General features: G+C 40.2%; 2 protein-coding genes across 2 annotated transcripts in view; one reads left to right on the forward strand and one right to left on the reverse strand.

Moving 5' to 3' along the window:
* The window catches only part of LOC121385201 (3-hydroxyisobutyrate dehydrogenase, mitochondrial-like), a 34,698-nt gene extending 26,174 nt beyond the window's left edge, over positions 1 to 8,524 (reverse strand). Inside the window, exon 1 of the mRNA XM_041515771.1 lies at positions 8,448 to 8,524. Within this exon, the coding sequence (XP_041371705.1) occupies positions 8,448 to 8,523 (76 nt within the window). The 5' untranslated portion in view covers position 8,524. The remainder of the gene's footprint in view (positions 1 to 8,447) is intronic.
* An 11,009-nt stretch (positions 8,525 to 19,533) lies between these two features.
* LOC121385133 (aspartyl aminopeptidase-like) overlaps positions 19,534 to 20,807 on the forward strand; it is a 30,013-nt gene continuing 28,739 nt past the window's right edge. The window contains exon 1 of the mRNA XM_041515671.1: positions 19,534 to 19,602. Within this exon, the coding sequence (XP_041371605.1) occupies positions 19,549 to 19,602 (54 nt within the window). The 5' untranslated portion in view covers positions 19,534 to 19,548. The remainder of the gene's footprint in view (positions 19,603 to 20,807) is intronic.

Below are 20,807 nucleotides of genomic sequence, written 5' to 3' on the forward strand. Positions count from 1 at the left end.
AAGAAGGAAACGTCAACAAGTAATTAAATATGGCATATACAAACATGGGATTTGGCATGAGGATACATCTCAGTACGATGTATTTAAATATGTTTTTAAAAAACGTGTAGAAAACAATAATAATTTTATATAATGTTTTTAATCTTCGGGCGGAATACGTCACAAAAACGTTCCTCATCGCCCGAAGCCCCAAAGCAACACGAAGTTCAATACAAAATAAACCATTACTGTCGGTGTCGAAATAACTATTATGTTTCATCCACGGGCTGACTTGAGAATCGGAGTGTTGTTTTAGTTAATTGGTCCTTTCTTTCCGTGGCCTGCACATGTGATTCCTGATTGGCAGGTGTATATTGCAGGGTTATCGTCCAGGTAAGTGATTACCACGGTCTAGACATACGTACAAAATACGTGCCAGTTTTTTTAAGATCACAGGGTATTGTGGCGTAACCTGTCGCGACTATAGTACAATGTTAATGAACATTATCAGCCGCCCTGCTTCATTACTGTAAATAATGCTGTAAAACCCTTGATTAAGTAGACTTTCCCATCTAAAATTACAAAACTGACCAATTACGTAGTACCAAAGAAAAGAAAATTATCACTTGGGTATCGTGAGTGGTCGTTTTTACTCTAACGCACCCTACCAATAGGCCTAATAATATGCTACTTTTTTTATGAGAGAAAAATACTATAACCCCATTTCGTTCTATTGATGCAAATAGAAATATATTTAGTTTAAAAGTTGATTATACTCTCAAGTCATTTATGTTGTTTTACAAGCCAGGTTAATGAAAGTGAAGCGCCTTGTCGTAAATTAGAGCGTTTGTTTACACTGTGCATACAGATTTCATTATGTACAGCCCGAACATAAAAAATGCGATATTTTCAACAAAAAAACCCAAAAAAAATGTTTGTCCTACATTTATATTTTTTACATATTTAAATACATCATATCGAGGTGTATCTTTATGCTAAATATGAACAGTATACACCTCGGCATTAGCATCCGAGTTTTGGTTTTGTCTCCGGGTTACTTTCGGGCTCCGGGCTGTAAATTGGTCGACCGGTCTGGTCTGGCACCATCAGTTAATCCACCCTCTGACTCGCTATCCGTTTTTTCTTCAGTATCACTGTTGTAAGTAAATGTGTGTCTTTCTTCATTTACTAACAGCTCATATTGATACGGCAAAACGTTTTGCGAACGAACACTCATTGTTTTGGTAAGCTGTGCAAGTCTTAGATTCTTTATGAGTGGTACGGACTAATGCTTTTAAGTGTAAGGCTTCAGATCAAGCGACGCGTCTCTGACGTCACGGACCTCGTGACTGCCCTGCTCATTAAAGATCGGCAATTTCCGCTAAGAGCTCGTATCTGGGGTTCTTTTATGGAGATATTTTAAGTAATTAATTTTTTATAAAAAATTTTTTTTAGGTGATTCAATTTATAATTAATTGTACATGGTTGGTGCCAAATATGGTTTACGTGACATGTTGATGAACAAAAAAGGTATTATCTTGTATCGGCAGCTATGACGTTTATCCAAACCGCTACACGTAATAGGCCAAGCCGAGTCATTGCATATGCGGTTACCATTAAAGTAAATTGTTTTCCTGATTGCCGATAACCACATGTTAGCGAAGTGTTAAATTAAAAAACAATAGGTAAACAAAACAAACACTGAAATTCAAAGCATGGCTGGGGTTTACTTGATTGAGATTAACCTGTCGTCGCGATTGATGATTTCCAAGTTCTTAGCCTAAAACATGTGCGAGATTAACGACCACGTGACGTGTCTAACCAATCAAAACACGCATGTCATTAGACTTTATTTCCTGTGCCAGAAACTTGAAAGGGAAAGGTAAACAATGCATGCTGTAACTGTGACGATGTAGAGATAGCATGTTACTGCAGTTTGCAGACCTAGCTCAAGTGGATTATAATTATATATACTCATTGCGTTGTTGATATTATTCGATGACAAACGTCACAATCAAATTTATTAAACGAAATTTCAGCCGAGAGAAAAAGAATGAAAGAAAACAAAAAACCCACGATCGAGCGATGACGAGAGGAGGGGGGAAACCACTAGCCCGCAGGGGCGGGAGGGGGATATTGGCATTTTTTCCCGAATGAAACGAAAATGCCCGAATCTGAATAATAACATTTATTATTATTAGCATTACTGTCAAACAGCTATATATGGTTGCAAACGAATAAACACGCAATTTTACATGGATTACAATTAATTCTGAGGGTAGAATGATGGGAATACATGTTAGCATATTTTCTCCGAATATCTGTATATGTTTTGCCCGAATTTGAGGTTTTGCTCCAGCACCGGGGGGGGGGGGGGGGGGGGGGGGGTGTGTGTGTGTTACATGCCTCTCCTACCCCCCACCCCCATGTCTCGTACGCTTATGGCTGTCAATTCTAAATAAATAAATATTATTGGTAGTAAATCTTAAGGCAGAGATGAATTTTACTTGTAGAAAGAAATGTTGATTTAACGACGCACTCAACACATTTTTTTACGGTTATATGGCGTCAGATATATGGTTAAGAACCACACAGATTTTGAGAGGAAACCCGCTGTCACCACTAAATGGGCTACTCTTTCCGATTAGCAGCAAGGGATCTTTTATTTGCGCTTCCCACAGGCAGGATAGCACAAACCATGGCCTTTGTTGAACCAGTTATGGATCACTGGTCGGTGCAAGTGGTTTACACCTACCCATTAAGCCTTGCGGAGCACTCACTCAGGGTTTGAAGTCGGTATCTGGATTAAAAATCCCATGCCTCGACTGGGATCCGAACCCAGTACCTACCAGCCTGTATACCGATGGCCTAAGCACGACGCCACCGAGGCCGGTTTTACTTGTAGAATGCAGAAAATTGCATTTCAGGACATCTAGTTTTCAAAATTTTAAGGGGGAGCATACCCCCGAACCCAGTTAAAACTTTGCTTGCGCTCTCGATTAAAGTCAGCTCCCCCCCCCCCCCCCCCCTTGTATATTTGCTTCCGCCATTTCAGGACATCTATTGCTACAATATCGTGAAACCGTTGTAAGCTACGACATCCGCTCTAGCCTTCAACATCGCCACGTTAAGATAGCTTTGAGAATACAGGCCATGGCTCTTTAATGTACACGTCGTCATTATCACTTTGGGGGGGGGGGGGGGATCCCACCTTCAAATCCATGAGGGAACCGATCCACCGACCCATTGCACTCAGGGCAACAAATCATTTACCATTTAGAAGGATAATATTTGTTACTTGACGCACTATCTACCAGTAATCGACGTTTCAGCTTCAAGATCAGATCAATTCTCCGCCGTGAAAACAAGACAGTTCGAGCGTAGATCACGAAATAAGCCCCTACCCCCCACCCCCATGTCTCGTACGCGGAGCACTCACTCAGGCCGTGAAAACAAGACAGTTAGAACTTAGAGCGTAGATCACGAAATAAGCCAAGAACGGTCGTTCAGGTTACCAGGATGGGTTACCACACACCAGTGAAGTTGAAAACAATACTTCTTTAAGCAGAAGGCGAGGTGAAGACGTTGGGTGAGAGGGTTAAGGGGGGAGGTTTTTTTTTTTTTTTTTTTAAATAACGAGGGCACAGCGGAGCATGGGTGGGGGACTAGATGAAACATATTATTGGTAGTAAATCTAATACCAAGGCAGAGATGAAAGTTTCTGTGGAGGAATTGTATACATGTATGACTAGTAATTGGAAATACGAATGTGTTAATCCGTACGTAACCCGAGTAAACCGGCCTCAGTGGCGTCATAGTTAGGCCATCGGTCTACAGGCTGGTAGGTACTGGGTTCGGATCCCAGTCGAGGCATGGGATTTTTCATCCAGATACCGACTCCAAACCCTGAGTGAGTGGCTCCGCAAGGCTCAATGGGTATGTGTAAACCACTTGCACTGACCAATGATCCATAACTGGTTAAACGAAGGCCATGGTTTGTGCTATCCTGCCTGTGGGAATCACAAATAAAAGATCCCTTGCTGCCTGTCGTAAAAGAGTAGCCTATGTGGCGACAGCGGGTTTCCTCTAAAAAACAGTGTCAGAATGACCATATGTTTGACGTCCAATAGCCGATGACAAGATAAAAAATCAATGTGCTCTAGCGGCGTCATTAAATAAAACAAACTTTACTTTTTTTTAACCCAAGTAACGAGACGCACATTTTGTGGTAACCTCTACATAGGGATTACCAGAAACAATGTTTAAAGGGACAGTCCTGAGTTTACAACCATTGTAAAATGTTTCCCACCAATAGAGCCTTTTCGATAAAAAAGAGAGAAAAGTTTGTTTTGTTTAACGGTACCACTAGAGCACATTGATTAATTAATCATCAGCTATTGGATGTCAAACATTTGAGTAATTATGACTCGTAGTCATCAGAGGAAACCCGCTACATTTTTCTAATGCAGCAAGGGATCTTTTATATGCTTTTTCCCACAGACAGAAAAGTACATACCACGGCCTTTGTCCAGATGTGGTGCACTGGTTGAAATGAGAAAACCCCAACCAGCTGAATGGATCCACCGAAATGGTTTGATCCTGTGATGCAAGCTCCTCCGACGAGCTCTCAACCAATTGAGCTAAATGCCACCCAACCTCCTTTTCGATGATGTAATATACAAATTAAATACATTTTCTATTATATTGTATATACAATATCAGTGTCTGTATTTATAAGGTGTTTGTTGTTGTCCTAATGCTTGTAGTATCCCAAACCAGATTTTACCTCCCAATATTTTCATAGGATCGAAAAAATATAACTCACAAATTAAAGTAAAAACCGAGTGCTACAAACATTAGTATATGACCGCAAACACATTCGATATACAAACACTGGTATTCAAAACAAGAAAATGTATTTAGTATGATATAGTATTCGCCAACAAGGCTCCGTTATCGCAAACATCTTACAATGGCTGCAAATTCGGGACAGTCCCCTTTAATTCAATATGTGTATGAATGCACTGGACGAGTAGGTTTCTATTCTAATCTTCAAAAATCACCTAATTACCACGTTTTGTTCAATGACACCACTTCAGCACATTGATTTATTAATCATCAACTATTGAACGTCAAACATTTGGTAATTTGTATATAACATAGTCTTAGCGAGGAAACCTGCTACATTTTCCCATTAGCAGCAAAGAGATCTCTTACAGGCAGCATCCCACAGACAGGATAGCATATACCAGCCCCAAGTTCAGCCAGCAAACATTTCGCTAGCGTTTGTGAACTATTTGATTGGTTCCTAACATGCAGTGTTTCTGCCAGAAAGAAATGTTTGGGTACGGCGCTATGGAATTGAATGCAACCAGTTAACTGGAGGTATGACAGACCTCCCCCAGAAAGAAAAAGGGTTACGTTTAGGGTTAGGGTTAAGAAAATCATACATTTATGATAAGAGTAATTAATTTTGTCAAAAGTCATACCCATTTTACCCTTTGGCAGAAACCCTGACATGGTCATTTGGTTTAACGTGAAGTGCATAAACCAGTCTAGTGAATGCTTTTCTACACAGTCTGGGTGAACTCAGCCCAGTTGCGGTGACACAGCTAGAACGACATATAGCCCATAGCCCACACAACGGGGATTGATCCTAGACTGACTGCACATCAGGCAGATGCTTTAGCACGTGGCTACGTCCCGCCCTATCCTATCAGCACTGATGATTACCGGTATATTGTGACTACAGCTTGGAAGAAATTCCATTCAAAATCCACAGTGGACTGCCAAAATGTATTGTGATGTCACACTCGCCTGCTTGCGGAAATGCTATACTAACCCAGTGTTTCTGCCAGAAAGATATTTTTTTGTATGGCACTATGGAATTGAATCCAACCACAGTCAAAAGGCGGTATGGGGTCCTCCCACAGAAAGAAAGTGGGTTAGGTTTAGGGTTAGGGTTTAAAAATCATACAATAATGATAAGAGTAATTAATTTTGTTAAAAAGTTAACTTCAAAAAAAAATCTGCAAAGGTTTTTGAGTATGGTACCATACCCATTTTACCCTCTGTCAGAAACGCTGCAGCAGTGAACCACAAAACTGCTGGAGTATTCAAATTGGTATCTCTGTATAATACAAGTCCAAATGAAGTTTTCACAAGGTAAATAATAGTTCAAATGAATCGGTCAGGTGTTTCATCTTTAGAACAGACACTATTGGACATAGCCGGAGTACTCTGCCACTCGAGAGTTGGATGGACATTTGGATGGTTATGATGATTATCTCAGTCAGAGATATTTGTATAGTGAAGTCATGGAATTGCTGCCTTCCATCGGGTAGGCAAAGATTTCAGCTCTAATACAACAGTCATTACATTTATTTGCATTTATGTATAATTTATTTGGTTTGGTAATTAATATTACAGAAAAATCATAAAAAGAACAACTATTAACGTCATTCTCTCATTTCAGCTCATTAAAAACTATTTATTTATTTATTTCATTTAAAGGACCAAAATATAATTTAACTTTTCCATGTGAATTTGAACTTCGTTCCAAGTGACATTAAACAATATGGCTATCTTGACAGTGTTAATGATAACATGATTTATTTTACCTATAAACGTTGTCGGTTTCGTCATTTTGATTTCTTCTTGTTCAGTATACAGGGGTGCAGAAATGGAAAATATTTCACTAGACTGCAAGACCAGAACCAACTAAAATTTACTTGCCCACCAGAAGTTCTACTATTCCGCCAGCCTATATAACGATGTTATTGTTTGACAATGTTATAATAGTCTGCACTTCAAATGACATAATCATCAGACTGGTAGTTGTATTTTTAAATCCGTTCGTTAGAATTTTTATTTTCATTTGGCTAGTGCAAGGTGCACATTAAGTGCATACATTTCTAGTCTACACTACATGTGAGGTTTGATGGTCCTGTATGCATCTGTATGCAAGATATGGTCCGGACAAGGATTTACTGTTATGTGCAGTAGACTGTGAAAAGTAGGTCAGTTGTTCCTACATGTGAGGTTTGATGGTCCTATATATGCACATGTATTTTGTCCTTTAAATGCATGTGAGTTAAAGCTCACCTGATAATTTCATCTAAATAAAATAAAATTCCATACACAAGGCTCTCGTCTGATTTTTACACAAACCATTTTTTGTGTAAACCAAGCTATTGTTTTTAAGAGCAGGCCTTGATCGTAACTTTTTTCAGTGGTAGCCTACCGGTCTACCAGGTTATAAAATCTGGCAGCCCTGAGTAAAAATTGGTAGCCCTATAATTTTAATAAATTAAAAAAACCTAAATACTTTATTTTTATTTAAACATGTTGTGGTAGGTGGGATGTTTACGTCTTTAAGCGTCTTGTTGATTGTGGAGCAACTGGATGCACAAAAATAGTCTAGTAGACTGGTGGACTACTGGGTTTAGACATCTGGTAGCCCAGGCAACAAATTGGTAGCCAAAACAACCCAGGCTAATGCTAAGTTCAAGCCCTGAAGAGTGACACCACCAAAACTCTTATGCAATGAATCTGTGAAGCAGATGAGACTTTGACAATGACAGCAGTGTGAAACTTGTTTATTTAGGTTTGTTCAATATTACACGCCATTTATGATTTAATATAGTGCACACAGTGCAAAATGGCGGTCATATATATCCATTTCCCTATACATGTATAAAAATATTTTAAATGTCTCAGGGCTAGCTCTGACACTTGCCAAATTCGCCAATTGCGAATTTAAAAAACAATTGGCGGAAAAATATCCGCCCGGTCCCCCCTTCCCCTAACCCCAACCCTAACCCCAACCCTAGTCCTAACCCCAGCCATAACCCTAACCCTAACCCTAACCCTCAACCCTAACTAAAAAAATAATGGAGGGGACCGGGCGGATATTATACCATTGATCTTTTGTGACAAAATAACTGGGTTTTCACAATTTTTGAAGTTTAATAGATTAATTGGCGAAATGTTCTGCTGACCCAGAGCTAGCCCTATGTCTACTTGTCTTTACCTCATTTCTGCACTTTGTTTTTGGGAAGTTTTTTCTTAATTCAAGAAAAATATTTTGATGTCAGAATTCAATCGTATGCAGATTTATTAAAAACAAGTATTAAGTCAAACATAAATTAAATAGACCGGTCTATCACTGGTGTGTGTGTGATTGGGGGGGGGGGGGGGGGGGGGGGGGGGGGTATGCATGACCAGATCACCAGCAATGCTACCGATTAGTTTGGCTCAGACATCAAGATCAAAAGCCAAGGAGTCAAGGACACTGTCACATTGGATGATTGGGGGAGTGGAGGGAGGGGGGGGGGGGACTATCTTCGTAACTCGTGGTCAAAACCATTGTAAAAAATTCGTAGCATGTGTCTGTTTTTGTAAATGCTATTCTGGTGTGCGGTACTAAATCTACATCTTACTCAAATGACATCTGGCGTTTAATATACCTGAAAATTTCCGCATGACAGTGACATGCCGGGAAATGGTTCCGCTAATCGTGCACAACTTCACAAACGCAGCCATCTTCTTTTGTCTTTGTGAAGAAACCGAACCGTTTGTAGAGGCGCTCCAGCAATAAATAATAAAATACAAATTTAAAAAATAAAGTAAATAACTTAATAAAACTAAAATAATAACAATATTTTTGTCAAACACAACGACATCAATAGCATTTCATTTCAATTCAATTTATTTTCGTGCTTATAGCCAATTAAGGTTCAAGCACGCTGTCCTGGGTACACGCTTCAGCTATCTGGGCTGTCTGTCCAGGACATTGTGCTAGTTGTTAGTGATGGCATTTTTGTTGCCAAGATTTTATGGGGGGGGGGGGGGGGGGAGTGGGCATGGAGAGGAGCACCCACATGGTTTTTGCACGGAAGATGTGATTAGAGGGCTGTGCCTCCCTTCCCCAGGCTACGCCAATGCTTAGTGGAATGTTTCATTTAATGACGTACTAAACACATTTTAAACTATTATATGGCGTCGGATATGGTTAGAAGGACCTGAGATAATGAGAGAGGAAACCCGCTGCCCCACGTCTACTCTTTCCGATTAGCAGCAATTAAGGGACCTTTTCTATGCAGCATTCCACAGACAGGATAGTACATACCACGGCCTTTGTTACACCAATTGTGGAGCAGTAGCTGGAACGAGAAATAGCCCTATGGGACCACCGACGGGAATCGATCCTAGATTGATCGCGCATCAGGCGAGCGCTGTACCACTGAGCTACGTCCCGCCCTTAAATGGACTTGGTGTGAAATATATTCTATAACTGAGTAGGCCTTCAGATAATAGGCCTACATTCAGCAGCTCTTAAATGGACTTGGTGTGAAATATATTCTATAACTGAGTAGGCCTTCAGATATTAGGCCTACATTCAGCAGCTCTTAAACGGACTTGGTGTGAAATATATTCTACAACTGAGTAGGCCTTCAGATAATAGGCCTACGTTCAGCAGCTCTTAAATGGACTTGGTGTGAAATATATTCTATAACTGAGTAGGCCTTCAGATAATAGGCCTACATTCAGCAGCTCTTAAATGGACTTGGTGTGAAATATATTCTACAACTGAGTAGGCCTTCAGATATTAGGTCTACATTCAGCAGCTCTTAAACGGACTTGGTGTGAAATATATTCTACAACTGAGTAGGCCTTCAGATAATAGGCCTACATTCAGCAGCTCTTAAACGGACTTGGTGTGAAATATATTCTACAACTGAGTAGGCCTTCAGATAATAGGCCTACATTCAGCAGCTCTTTAACTCAAGTCTGTGTATCTTCATTTCAACTAATTTTCGTGCTTATATCCTCTTTTTCTATTTTTTATTTTTGAAATTAAAATTATACACACACATTTAACACAGAGACAAACTTTAAGACATTTATTGTTTTTTGGACATTAGAAACATGGATGTTGATGAGATGAATGGTGAAGCTGCAGTATTTCCATTCCGGAATGGGACTACTTTAAAGGTCCACAATCATAGCACATTATTAATACACAGTATATAACAAATACATAAACATTACAGTATTAAAAATATAAAACAAAAATACCATCCCAGTTATTAATAAAGTGACTTTTTGTAAAAGGCTTGGGGAAAAAAACCCACTGCTCAGTCGATTTGACCCGCATCAGACCTGTGACGTAGCATCAGGCGTTCTGTTAGTAGGTCAACATGCCGACAGCAGAGAATAACTGTTCGAAAAACAGCTGATTCTTAACAGACGTTAGTTTGGACATTTTGGTCTTAACACATTTGTACATCTACTGTAATGGTACCTCGATTGGCGAGGAAGTGGTATATAAGCAAGTTAACCTAGTTACCTACCTACCTGTCAACAGCAGGACACAAGTTCAGTCCCGACTTTTGAAAGTGGGATATTAACAGTTGACTGTAATAAAAATATGTGTTCAGACCCGAACGCATTTAAAACAACAAGCAGAATAAATAACATTATTTTATTGATTAATATCACATAAAATAGGGTTCTGAACTGATTGTCTTAGACAGATCGGTATGATGCAATGCAGGTAAGAACACATTCAAATAATAATACGATTTATTTTGCTCCCTACACCCGTTACTACAGGTGTTGTTCATTGTTTGTTAAGCTTTCAAAGAGGCGCGATTATTTCATATCACTTCCTATGGTGTCTTAATTACTGGGAAACTGTCGTCATTGTTAAAAGGTGACCACTGGCAGGCAGTAGGTATGATCGCATGCCAGTGTAGACAGTATATGGAGCAAGATCGCGCGCCGTGTAGACAGAGCTAATTACTACATGTTCTTGAATTTGCATCATAACTCCGAAATAGAAGGCATCCGGTGTCGACAGATTTTTTGTTTCCTAATAAATTAACGGTAGCTGAACGAGACTTTAAAACCGCCGGTTTACAAATAATGCCGGTTTAGATGGATGCTAGTTTGGACAGAGGCCACTGTGTCTGTGTGTGTGTGTGTGTGTATGTATTGTGTGTGCGTGCGTGTGTGAGTGTATACGAACTTTGTGTGTGTGTGTGTGTGTGTGTGTGTGTATACATACACGCACGCACAAAATGTTTGTATTTAATTATAAAATACAAGCCGCATATTTTTTTTTTTTATCGTTCTAGGCTTGGTACTCTCCACTGGCGTAGGCATGATTTTATATTGGGATTGGGGGGGGGGGGGGGGGTGTGTCACACTATGTATATGCATACATGTGTATATATGATTTTATAAAATGTCTGAAAGGCTGCGAATCACGTTTTCATGTTATGTCGGTTAGCGCGTCACGGGATCACGTGACCTGGCTCTTGGTGTCGACAGGCGTTTTGGCAAGCGATGGGAAAAACGCGACTTTTTATTACGAATATAACAAAAACGTGTAAATTTTTAAATATTTATTTTATTGATACCTCATATATATTGTAAAACGTATACGTAGATACCAAACAATAGTGAATTACGTTTTTGATATACGTTGACCTTGAAGGGCCGTGCTCCACGCTTGCTATCAATTGACCTATCACGATATCACCCGAGCCCGGGGTACACGGAACCTGCAGTACATGCCGGGTAAATACCCCTCATTCGGGCCATACACTCGGGAGACACATCCATAATCGCACCAATGAAGTGGGTGAAACTCTGTGCAGGTGGTCTTACACCATTAAGCCTAGCAGTGCACTCACTCTGGGTTGGAGCTGGTACTGACATGGAAAATGCCCCGTTGCCTCAGGTGGGATACGAACCCAGTACCTACCAGCCTGAATTCGTACTTATATCCAATTAAGGTTCAAGCCAGGTTCTTGGACACACATCTCAGCTATCTGGGCTGCCTGTGTACTGACTGCTCTTGATATTTAACTTTACACATACAAGACGGAGTGGGGGGGGGGGGGGGGGGTTGGGAGGATGAGAACTTCCCCAGTGCTGGAGCAAATCCTCAAATTTGGCTAAAAACAATAGACTTTTACGTAGTGATTCGTTTGCAACCCTATATAGATGTTTGGCAGTAATGCTAATATGAAAAAAAAAAAAAAAAAAAAAAAATGTTTTCTTTAACGACGCACTCAACACATTGTATTTACGGTTATATGGCGTCAGGCATAGGGCCAAGGACACACAGATATTGAGAGAGGAATCCCATCACTTCATGAGCTACTCTTTTTGAGTAGCAGCAAGGGATCTTTTATATGCACCATCCCACAGACAGGAAATAGTCCAATGGGCCCACCGATGGGGATCGATCCCACACCGACCGCGCCTCAAGCGAGCGCTGTACCACTGGGCTACGCCTCGCCCCTGCTAATATGAATAAATGTTGTTATCCACATTCGGGTGCGAGTGCGAATAATTTTTACATGCTCATATACCACTAGAGTTTCGAGCATGTCCGTCCCGGGGTCTGTCTCTGGATAGCCAGGGGCTTGTCCCGGGACAGAAAAAAATTAAGCGGACAATTTTGAAATTTACATCCAAAAATTAAATAGTGGGCCTTTAAAATTTTGATGCGCATCTCTAATTAATATAATTAATAAAGAAAATTCTACTCATTAAATTTGGTCGCTAGATTAGATCGGGTGGTCAAAAAGAAATTAAATAAGATCGGTGGTCTGACTCGGGATGGAGGGGGTGGGGGTACAGTTGAAAATGGGCAGAATTTTAAAAATAGCAATTAGTAAAAAAAAGTTAATAGAATTTTTAAAAAATTAAAAGTTACAAGCCAAAAATAAAAAGAATTGACTGCTCGGTCGAATATTTATATAATTTGGAGCATTTTAGATGGACAGTCCAAAAATAAATAAGAGAAAGAAGACAGGATCGGACTATTTAATAATATTAAAAAAAGAAAGTAATTTCGACATAAACTTTTGAACGACGGTCTAAAAGTTTAAAGTCCGATCTATATGTCCACGCGAGTGGCCTCGTTAAGGCCGTTAGGGTGCAAAGCTTGTATGGACGAGATGGGTTGCATCCCGTCAAGAAAACCCCTAGATTGACAGTCAATAGACGTTGAAGGTGTAGTGCTGTGCTGAAATACAGATCTTGAGAAGCCGGATCCGTCTGAACGAGAGAGAGAATCAGACTAGGGTATAGTCCAGTCCTTATGGGTTGGTATAGTGGTGCGGACGGGCCCGACTCTGGAGGATACGAGATGATAAAACAAAGTATAGGATCGGTGGCCTGACTCGGGATGGAGGGGGTGGGGGTACAGTTGAAAATGGGCAGAATTTTAAAAATAGCAATTAGTAAAAAAGTTAATAGAATTAAAAAAAAAAAAAAAAAAGTTACAAGCTAAAAATAAAAAAGAATTGACTGCTCGGTCGAATATTTATATAATTTGGAGCATTTTAGATGGACAGTCCAAAAATAAATAAGAGAAAGAAGACAGATTCGGACTATTTATAATATTAAAAAAAGAAAGTAATTTCGACATAAACTTTTGAACGAAGGTCTAAAAGTTTAAAGTCCGATCTATATGTCCACGTGAGTGGCCTCGTTAAGGCCGTTAGGGCGCACAGCTTGTAGGGACGAGATGGGTTGCATCCCGTCAAGAAAACCCCTAGATTGACAGTCAATAGACGTTGAAGGTGTAGTGCTGTGCTGAAATACAGATCTTGAGAAGCCGGATCCGTCTGAACGAGAGAGAGAATCAGACTAGGGTATAGTCCAGTCCTTATGGGTTGGTATAGTGGTGCGTACGGGCCCGACTCTGGAGGATACGAGATGATAAAACAAAGTATAGGATCGGTGGCCTGACTCGGGATGGAGGGGGTGGGGGTACAGTTGAAAATGGGCAGAATTTTAAAAATAGCAATTAGTAAAAAAGTTAATAGAATTAAAAAAAAAAGAAAAAAGTTACAAGCTAAAAATAAAAAAGAATTGACTGCTCGGTCGAATATTTATATAATTTGGAGCATTTTAGATGGACAGTCCAAAAATAAATAAGAGAAAGAAGACAGATTCGGACTATTTATAATATTAAAAAAAGAAAGTAATTTCGACATAAACTTTTGAACGAAGGTCTAAAAGTTTAAAGTCCGATCTATATGTCCACGTGAGTGGCCTCGTTAAGGCCGTTAGGGCGCACAGCTTGTAGGGACGAGATGGGTTGCATCCCGTCAAGAAAACCCCTAGATTGACAGTCAATAGACGTTGAAGGTGTAGTGCTGTGCTGAAATACAGATCTTGAGAAGCCGGATCCGTCTGAACGAGAGAGAGAATCAGACTAGGGTATAGTCCAGTCGTCTTGGGTTGGATAGTGGTGCGGACGGGCCCGACTCCGGAGGATACGAGATGGTATCACAATAAAACAAAGTAGTCTAGAAAAGAGTAGTAGGGGCCGACCCCGCTTCCTATTTCTTCTTAGAGTGAGGCGGTCAATCTTCCAGTGCTGCTAGGACAGGCTCGGACATGTAGAGACTAAACGCGAACAACCGTGGCGTTCTGCAGAAAAAAACAAGTCAACATAGTCAGACGGAGAAATGACGTGGAGGCAAGGAATCTCGCTAAAAAAAAAGAGAATCCAACCTGATGGTGCAGACTGTCGAAACGAGAAGCGTTCCAGCGTTCAATCTGTTCCAACGGCCGCATACATCCCAGTAGAAAACTTCACTTCGCTGACAAAAACAACGAAGTGAAGGATCCCCAAGTCGAGGCGCGAAAGCACGTGCAGTGTGCACAAGCGAAACAAACACGTGTTACCGCGTCGAGCTCCAGACTGGGAATCTCAACATTCGGGCATCGTTGTTTAAATCAGCCCTCCCTCTCCCGCCCCCAACAAAAATGGGAGCACCTGTATACGCTATGGCTCTTAAGGTTACACACCGTGCACCATTCAATACAATTTCTATGTCATACAGGGCCGTACCCTTCCCACCCCCACCCCCCACGAGAATCTGACTTTTTAAACTTTTTTTTTACTCCAGAAAATAGCATACGTGTACATCAGGGTTTAATTTGTATAGTGTTTCATTTGTTTATAAAAATTAGTTCCCCCCCCCCCCCCCCCCCCCCCCCGGATTTTGATCAGAGCCTGTCATAATATTATATACAATAAAATATGTTTTCAATCGATCAATCACCAATCAATAACATCAGTGGATAAATCAGATGTTCATTTATCGCCAGTACATGTTTGGCCGTGTAAATGTAACCTCAGCAACCTATACCGTGTATATAGCGAACACTCCCCTCCATTACCGACGGCTACCGTGTATTTAGCTACTTCCGAGTAGTTCCGAAAGAGCAGAAAACTTGCCTGTGCGTGCCGTTGATTGTGAAAGTTGATGATAACTTCGTGCTAAGTTATTCGGTTGACGAATTTTACGATGATGGTATGTTTTTTTGGGGAAGCCGGTATTCAGTCTTTATACATGTTTATGCATTGTACGAATACTAGTTATTTCGTAGCGTAGACTGATAGTGCGAGGTTGCTCATTAAAATAAGTGCGCGTATGCCGGCGAATTGATGGAGGGGGAAGGGGGAAGGGGGAGGCCGGGACGTACTGTCCAATGGGCCTACCGACGTAGCCCAGTGATATGAAACGCTAAAGCGCTCGCCCAATGCGCGGTCGGTCTAGGATCGATCCCCGTCGGTGAGCCCATTGGACTATTTCCTGTTCCAGTCAGTGTACCATGACTGCATGACCATAGCTAGGACTTTTTGTTTGGGGAAGGGGGGGGGGGGGGGGGCAACTGAGTAGCTAATAGTCTAAAACTCCTTTTCTTGAAGTTTCTATAATCATAGTGCTTTCCGAATTTTTTCGGGGGTGGGGGGGGGGGGGGCAACTGCCCCCATTGCCACCCCGCTAGCTACGGCCCTGGACTGGTATATCAAAGGCCGTAGTACTACTAGTAGGCTAATGTGTTTTGTAGCCCCGGGTACTCTGACGGTAAGAGAGCTATACTGCGTCCCACAGGGAACGCCTGTTTTTTCATACTATGAAATTTACTACAAGTTATTTATTTCTTAGACGACAGATTTGTAAATTGCACATATCAGTAGGCTTTTTTGGTTATTTTCAAAAAACTTTTACATTTCTTATGTCAAACCAAACTGAAATTATTATTAAAAAAATAAAAATTATAGCATGATGGGACAAACTATAGACAGACATTTGGACAGTTATCAATGCTCTCTTACCATCAGAGTCCAATGTAAATAAATTCTACGCAATCTCTGCCTAATCTCTTCATATACAAAATTCAAGTGGCTTCCCACAAGTATTTAAGAGAAGAATATATTCAAAACACACCGGTCGGCAACATACTTTGAACGTAAGCAAATACATTTGAGGAACTATTGACCTTTAAACGGCTGTTTCTGGGGAATGAGGCTAAACAGGAACCACTATCAAAACGAAACCATTTTCATTCGCAAAAACTGAACCGATTTGCCTATAATGGGACTTAAATATATTGAACTTGAAAGAAGAATCGTACCACTATATTTTACACTGCCGCCCCTGCTCTGGTACCCTCCCCGCCTCCTCCCCTCGCACCCTTTTAAGCTCTAGTTTAGCTCGTGCTCGTCGTGGGATTTTTGTTTGCTGTATCATGCGCAATCGTAGAACATGTGCCGGTGGGGATACAGGCTTGGAACAGATGTTTAAAAAAAAAAAATAATAATAATAAAAAACATAAAGATAAATAAATAGGTGTCATATTTATCGACCACCTTAAATATTTGTCGTAATCCCCAGGGATGAAGTGGTCACTGCAGATCCTATTCCATCGTGATGGTCCTTTCCATTATGCGCGGGTTCTGTTTAAGAACCACTTCCATTCAAACTCTGTGATTGTCGGTTTGTTTAAAGTTCGGAAAAACTGCTGCTTTGATAGGCCTACATCCAAATACTAAACAATGGTTCACCATATTTTTAACCTGAAAATTATCTCCAAAAGAATATTCCATCCATACAATTCAATTCAATATAATAAAATGTTCGTGTTTTAAAGCCGCACGCCCTAGTTCCATCCAGCGAAAATAAATTATAATTTGGTTAATCTACAAACCTGTAACACACTTAGATCACGTGTTTTATCAAATGGAGTGAAAAAACAGGTTTTATATCGATAAATACCATGGGAATCCCCATGTCCCAATTGCTTGAAATAATTTTGAAAGTTAGTATTCTGATGTCACCGGTAGATGTCGCTCGAAGCACAACAATGCCTACGTCACGACAAATTTCACAGAGTGCGCACAGACTTGGGGTGCGTTCCTTTCACCTTTCCTGGACAGGTTCCAACTGTTCTGTCCTGGTTGTATCCCCTCTCCAGATATTGTAAGACTTAGCAAAATTATTGGTTTTAAGGGTTTGTAACGTTTTGTATTGAGATACTTACTTGTCTGAACTTTATTGTTACTAAAAATGTTCACGAACTGTGAAGAAAAATCTCACAAATGAACAACAAGCAAACGACAACAAATCGGATGTTGATTGCGCGAACTGTGCACGAGAAAACAAACCGAACCTAAATGATAACGGTCACGTGGTATACCAACGTCTGTGACATTGAAATGGGAATATCCCCTCTAAAAATAGATTAGACCTTGTCTGCTCAACGTTTTTTTCTCAGAGGCCCGTGGCATTTTATGAAATACGAAAAATGCATTTTGTGGTATTACAAACACCAGGATTACCAGGATTACCAAAAAATACTTCAGGTGAATGGAAATGTATATTCTAAATAATAAACGGTAAGTAAAGTGCAATTTTATTTGTGAAAAAATTGGTTTAATAGCGAAAAACAACGGCGTAATGGTTAACAACTAGGGCGTGTCCCTTTAATAAATACAAAAAATGCATTTCGTGGTTTTACAAACATCAGGATTACCAGGATTACCAAAAAGCACTTCAGATAAATGGAAATGTGTATTCTAAATAATAAAATGTAAGTAAAGTGCAATTTTATTTGTGAAAAAATGGGTTTAATAGCGAAAAACAACGCCGTAATGGTTAACAGCTAGCCGTAACTAGGGCGTGTCCCTTTAAAATACACGTGTTCCACCTTCCCAGTAAAATGTCTGAAAGGCTGCGAATCACGCTTTCATGTTATGCTGGTTTGCGCGTCACGGGGTCACGTGACTTGGCTCTTGGTGTCGACGCGTTTTGGCAAGCGATGGAAAAAACGCGACTTTTTATTACGAATATATCAAAAACGTGTAGAATTTTTAATATTTATTTTATTGATACCTCATATATATTGTAAAACGTATACGTAGATACCAAACAATAGTGAATTACGTTTTTGATATACGTTGACCTTGCAGGGCCGTGCTCCACGCTTGCTATCAATTGACCTATCACGATATCACCCGAGCCCGGGGTACACGGAACCTGCAGTACATGCTGGGTAAATACCCCTCATTCGGGGCCATACACTCGGGAGACACATCCATAATCGCACCAATGAAGTGGTTGAAACTCTGTGTAGGTGGCCTTACACCATTAAACCTAGCAGTGCCCTCATTCTGGGTTGGAGCTGGTACTGACATGTAAAATACCCCATTGCCTCAGGTGGGATACGAACCCAGTACCTACCAGCCTGAATTCGTACTTATATCCAATTAAGGTTCAAGCCAAGTTCTTGGGCACACGTCTCAGCTATCTGGGCTGCCTGTGTACTGTCTGCTCTTGACATTTAACTTTACACATACAAGACGGAGTTGGGGGGGGGGGGGTGTGTTTGGGAGGATGAGGACTTCCACAGTGCTGAAGCAAATCCTCAAATTCGGGTAAAAACAATAGACTTTTACGTAGTGATTCGTTTGCAACCCTATATAGATGTTTGGCAGTAATGCTAATATGAAAAAAAAAGTAGTGCCCCCCCCCCCCCCCCCCCCCCCCCGGATTTTGATCAGGGCCTGTCATAATATTATATGCAATAAAATATGTTTTAAATCGATCAATTAATCAACCATCAATAACATCAGTGGATAAATCATATGTTCATTTATCGCCAGTACATGTTTGGACGTGTAAATGTAGCCTCAGCAACCTATACCGTGTATATAGCGAACACTCCCCTCCATTACCGACGGTTTCCGTGTATTTAGTTACTTCCGAGTAGTTCCGAAAGAGCAGAAAACTTGCCTGTGCGTGCCGTTGATTGTGAAAGTAGATGATGATAACTTCCTGCTAAGTTATTCGGTTGACGAGTTTGACGATGATGGTATGTTTTTTGGGGGAAGCCGGTATTCAGTCTTTATACATGTTTATGCATTGTACGAATACTAGTTATTTCGTAGCATAGACTCGGACTGTCATACTCATAGTCACATGATAGTGCGAGGTAGCGCATTAAAATAAGGGTTGCCGGCGAATTGATGGGGGGAGGCCGGGACTAGCCCGAGTACTCTGACTGTAAGAGAGCTAGGCCGGGACGTACTGTCCATTGGGCCCACCGACGTAGCCCATTGATATGAAAGGCTAAAGATAAGGCCCTAAAGCGCTCGCCGAATGCGCGGTCGGTCTAGAATCGATCCCCGTCGGTGGGCCCATTGGTGATTGGACTTTCCTGTTCCAGCCAGTGTACCATGACTGGTATATGAAAGGCCGTAGTACTACTAGTAATGTGTTTTGTAGCCCGAGTACTCTGACGGTAAGAGAGCTATAGTGCGTCCCACAGGGAACGCCTTTTTTTCATACTATGAGTATGAAATTTACTTCAAGTTATTTATTTCTTAGATTTATTTGTAAATTGCACATATCAGTAGGCTTTTTTGGTTATTTTCAAAAGACTTTTACATTTCTTATGTCAAACCAAACTGAAATTATTTTTAAAAAACAAAACAATTTATAGCGTGATGGGACAAACTATAGACAGACATTTGGACAGTTATCAATGCTCTCTTACCATCAGAGTCCAATCTATATAAATTCTGCGCAATCTCTGCCTACCATTGTACCAAACGGTAGTCAGTGATTCCCACTCTAATACAAACAACAATCCTATGTTTGACGTCCATTACCTTTACATTAATCATTTTGGAGCTTCCTGTTAAAGAAAAAAACATATTAAATACTAGTACAGCGGTGTAGAAATGGAAAATATTTCACTAGCCCGCTGGACCAGAATCAATTAAAATTTACTAGCCCGCCAGAATGTCTACTATAGTCCGCCAGCTAATGGACCATATATGGTATATATATATATATATATATATATATATTATTGTTTAACTAATATATATATTTATTACCCATATGGTTAAAAATATCTTGCTACATATCAAAGTGATACGTCCCACTAGAATGCCAAGTGGGACGTAAACAACACTTCATTGTCATGTGATGACATCATCGATTGGCGCAAAACAACCTTAAAGAAACGTCAACCAAGCAAGTTAATTGAGCGATATAAATTAAGATTGATTATGGGTAATAAATAGGATATTAAACTTGCTACCATTTCATATCATGTTTATGTCCCTCGTGAAATAATTTTTATTGTCACTTGCTAAAGCTTGTGACAACTGAAAATTATTTCACTTCAATCTTGGGACATAAACATGATATGAAATGGAAGCTCGTTTAATATCCTATAATTATTTATTTAATGACAAAAACATTAAAAACACTTGTTAAGTGATCAGTATCATGTGGCAAACAATTGGTATTAAACCCCAAAACTTGATTGACATATCAATAAATTTTTTAATATTCTGGTATAGACTTAACTTTTTTACATTTCTTTCATATACAAAATTCAAGTGGCTTCCCACAAGTATTTAACAGAAGAATATATTCAAAACACACCGGTCGGCAACATACTTTGGTCGGCAACATACTTTGAACATAAGCAAA

This window comes from Gigantopelta aegis, chromosome 11 (assembly GCF_016097555.1).
Source record: "Gigantopelta aegis isolate Gae_Host chromosome 11, Gae_host_genome, whole genome shotgun sequence".
Classification (NCBI taxonomy): domain Eukaryota; kingdom Metazoa; phylum Mollusca; class Gastropoda; order Neomphalida; family Peltospiridae; genus Gigantopelta; species Gigantopelta aegis.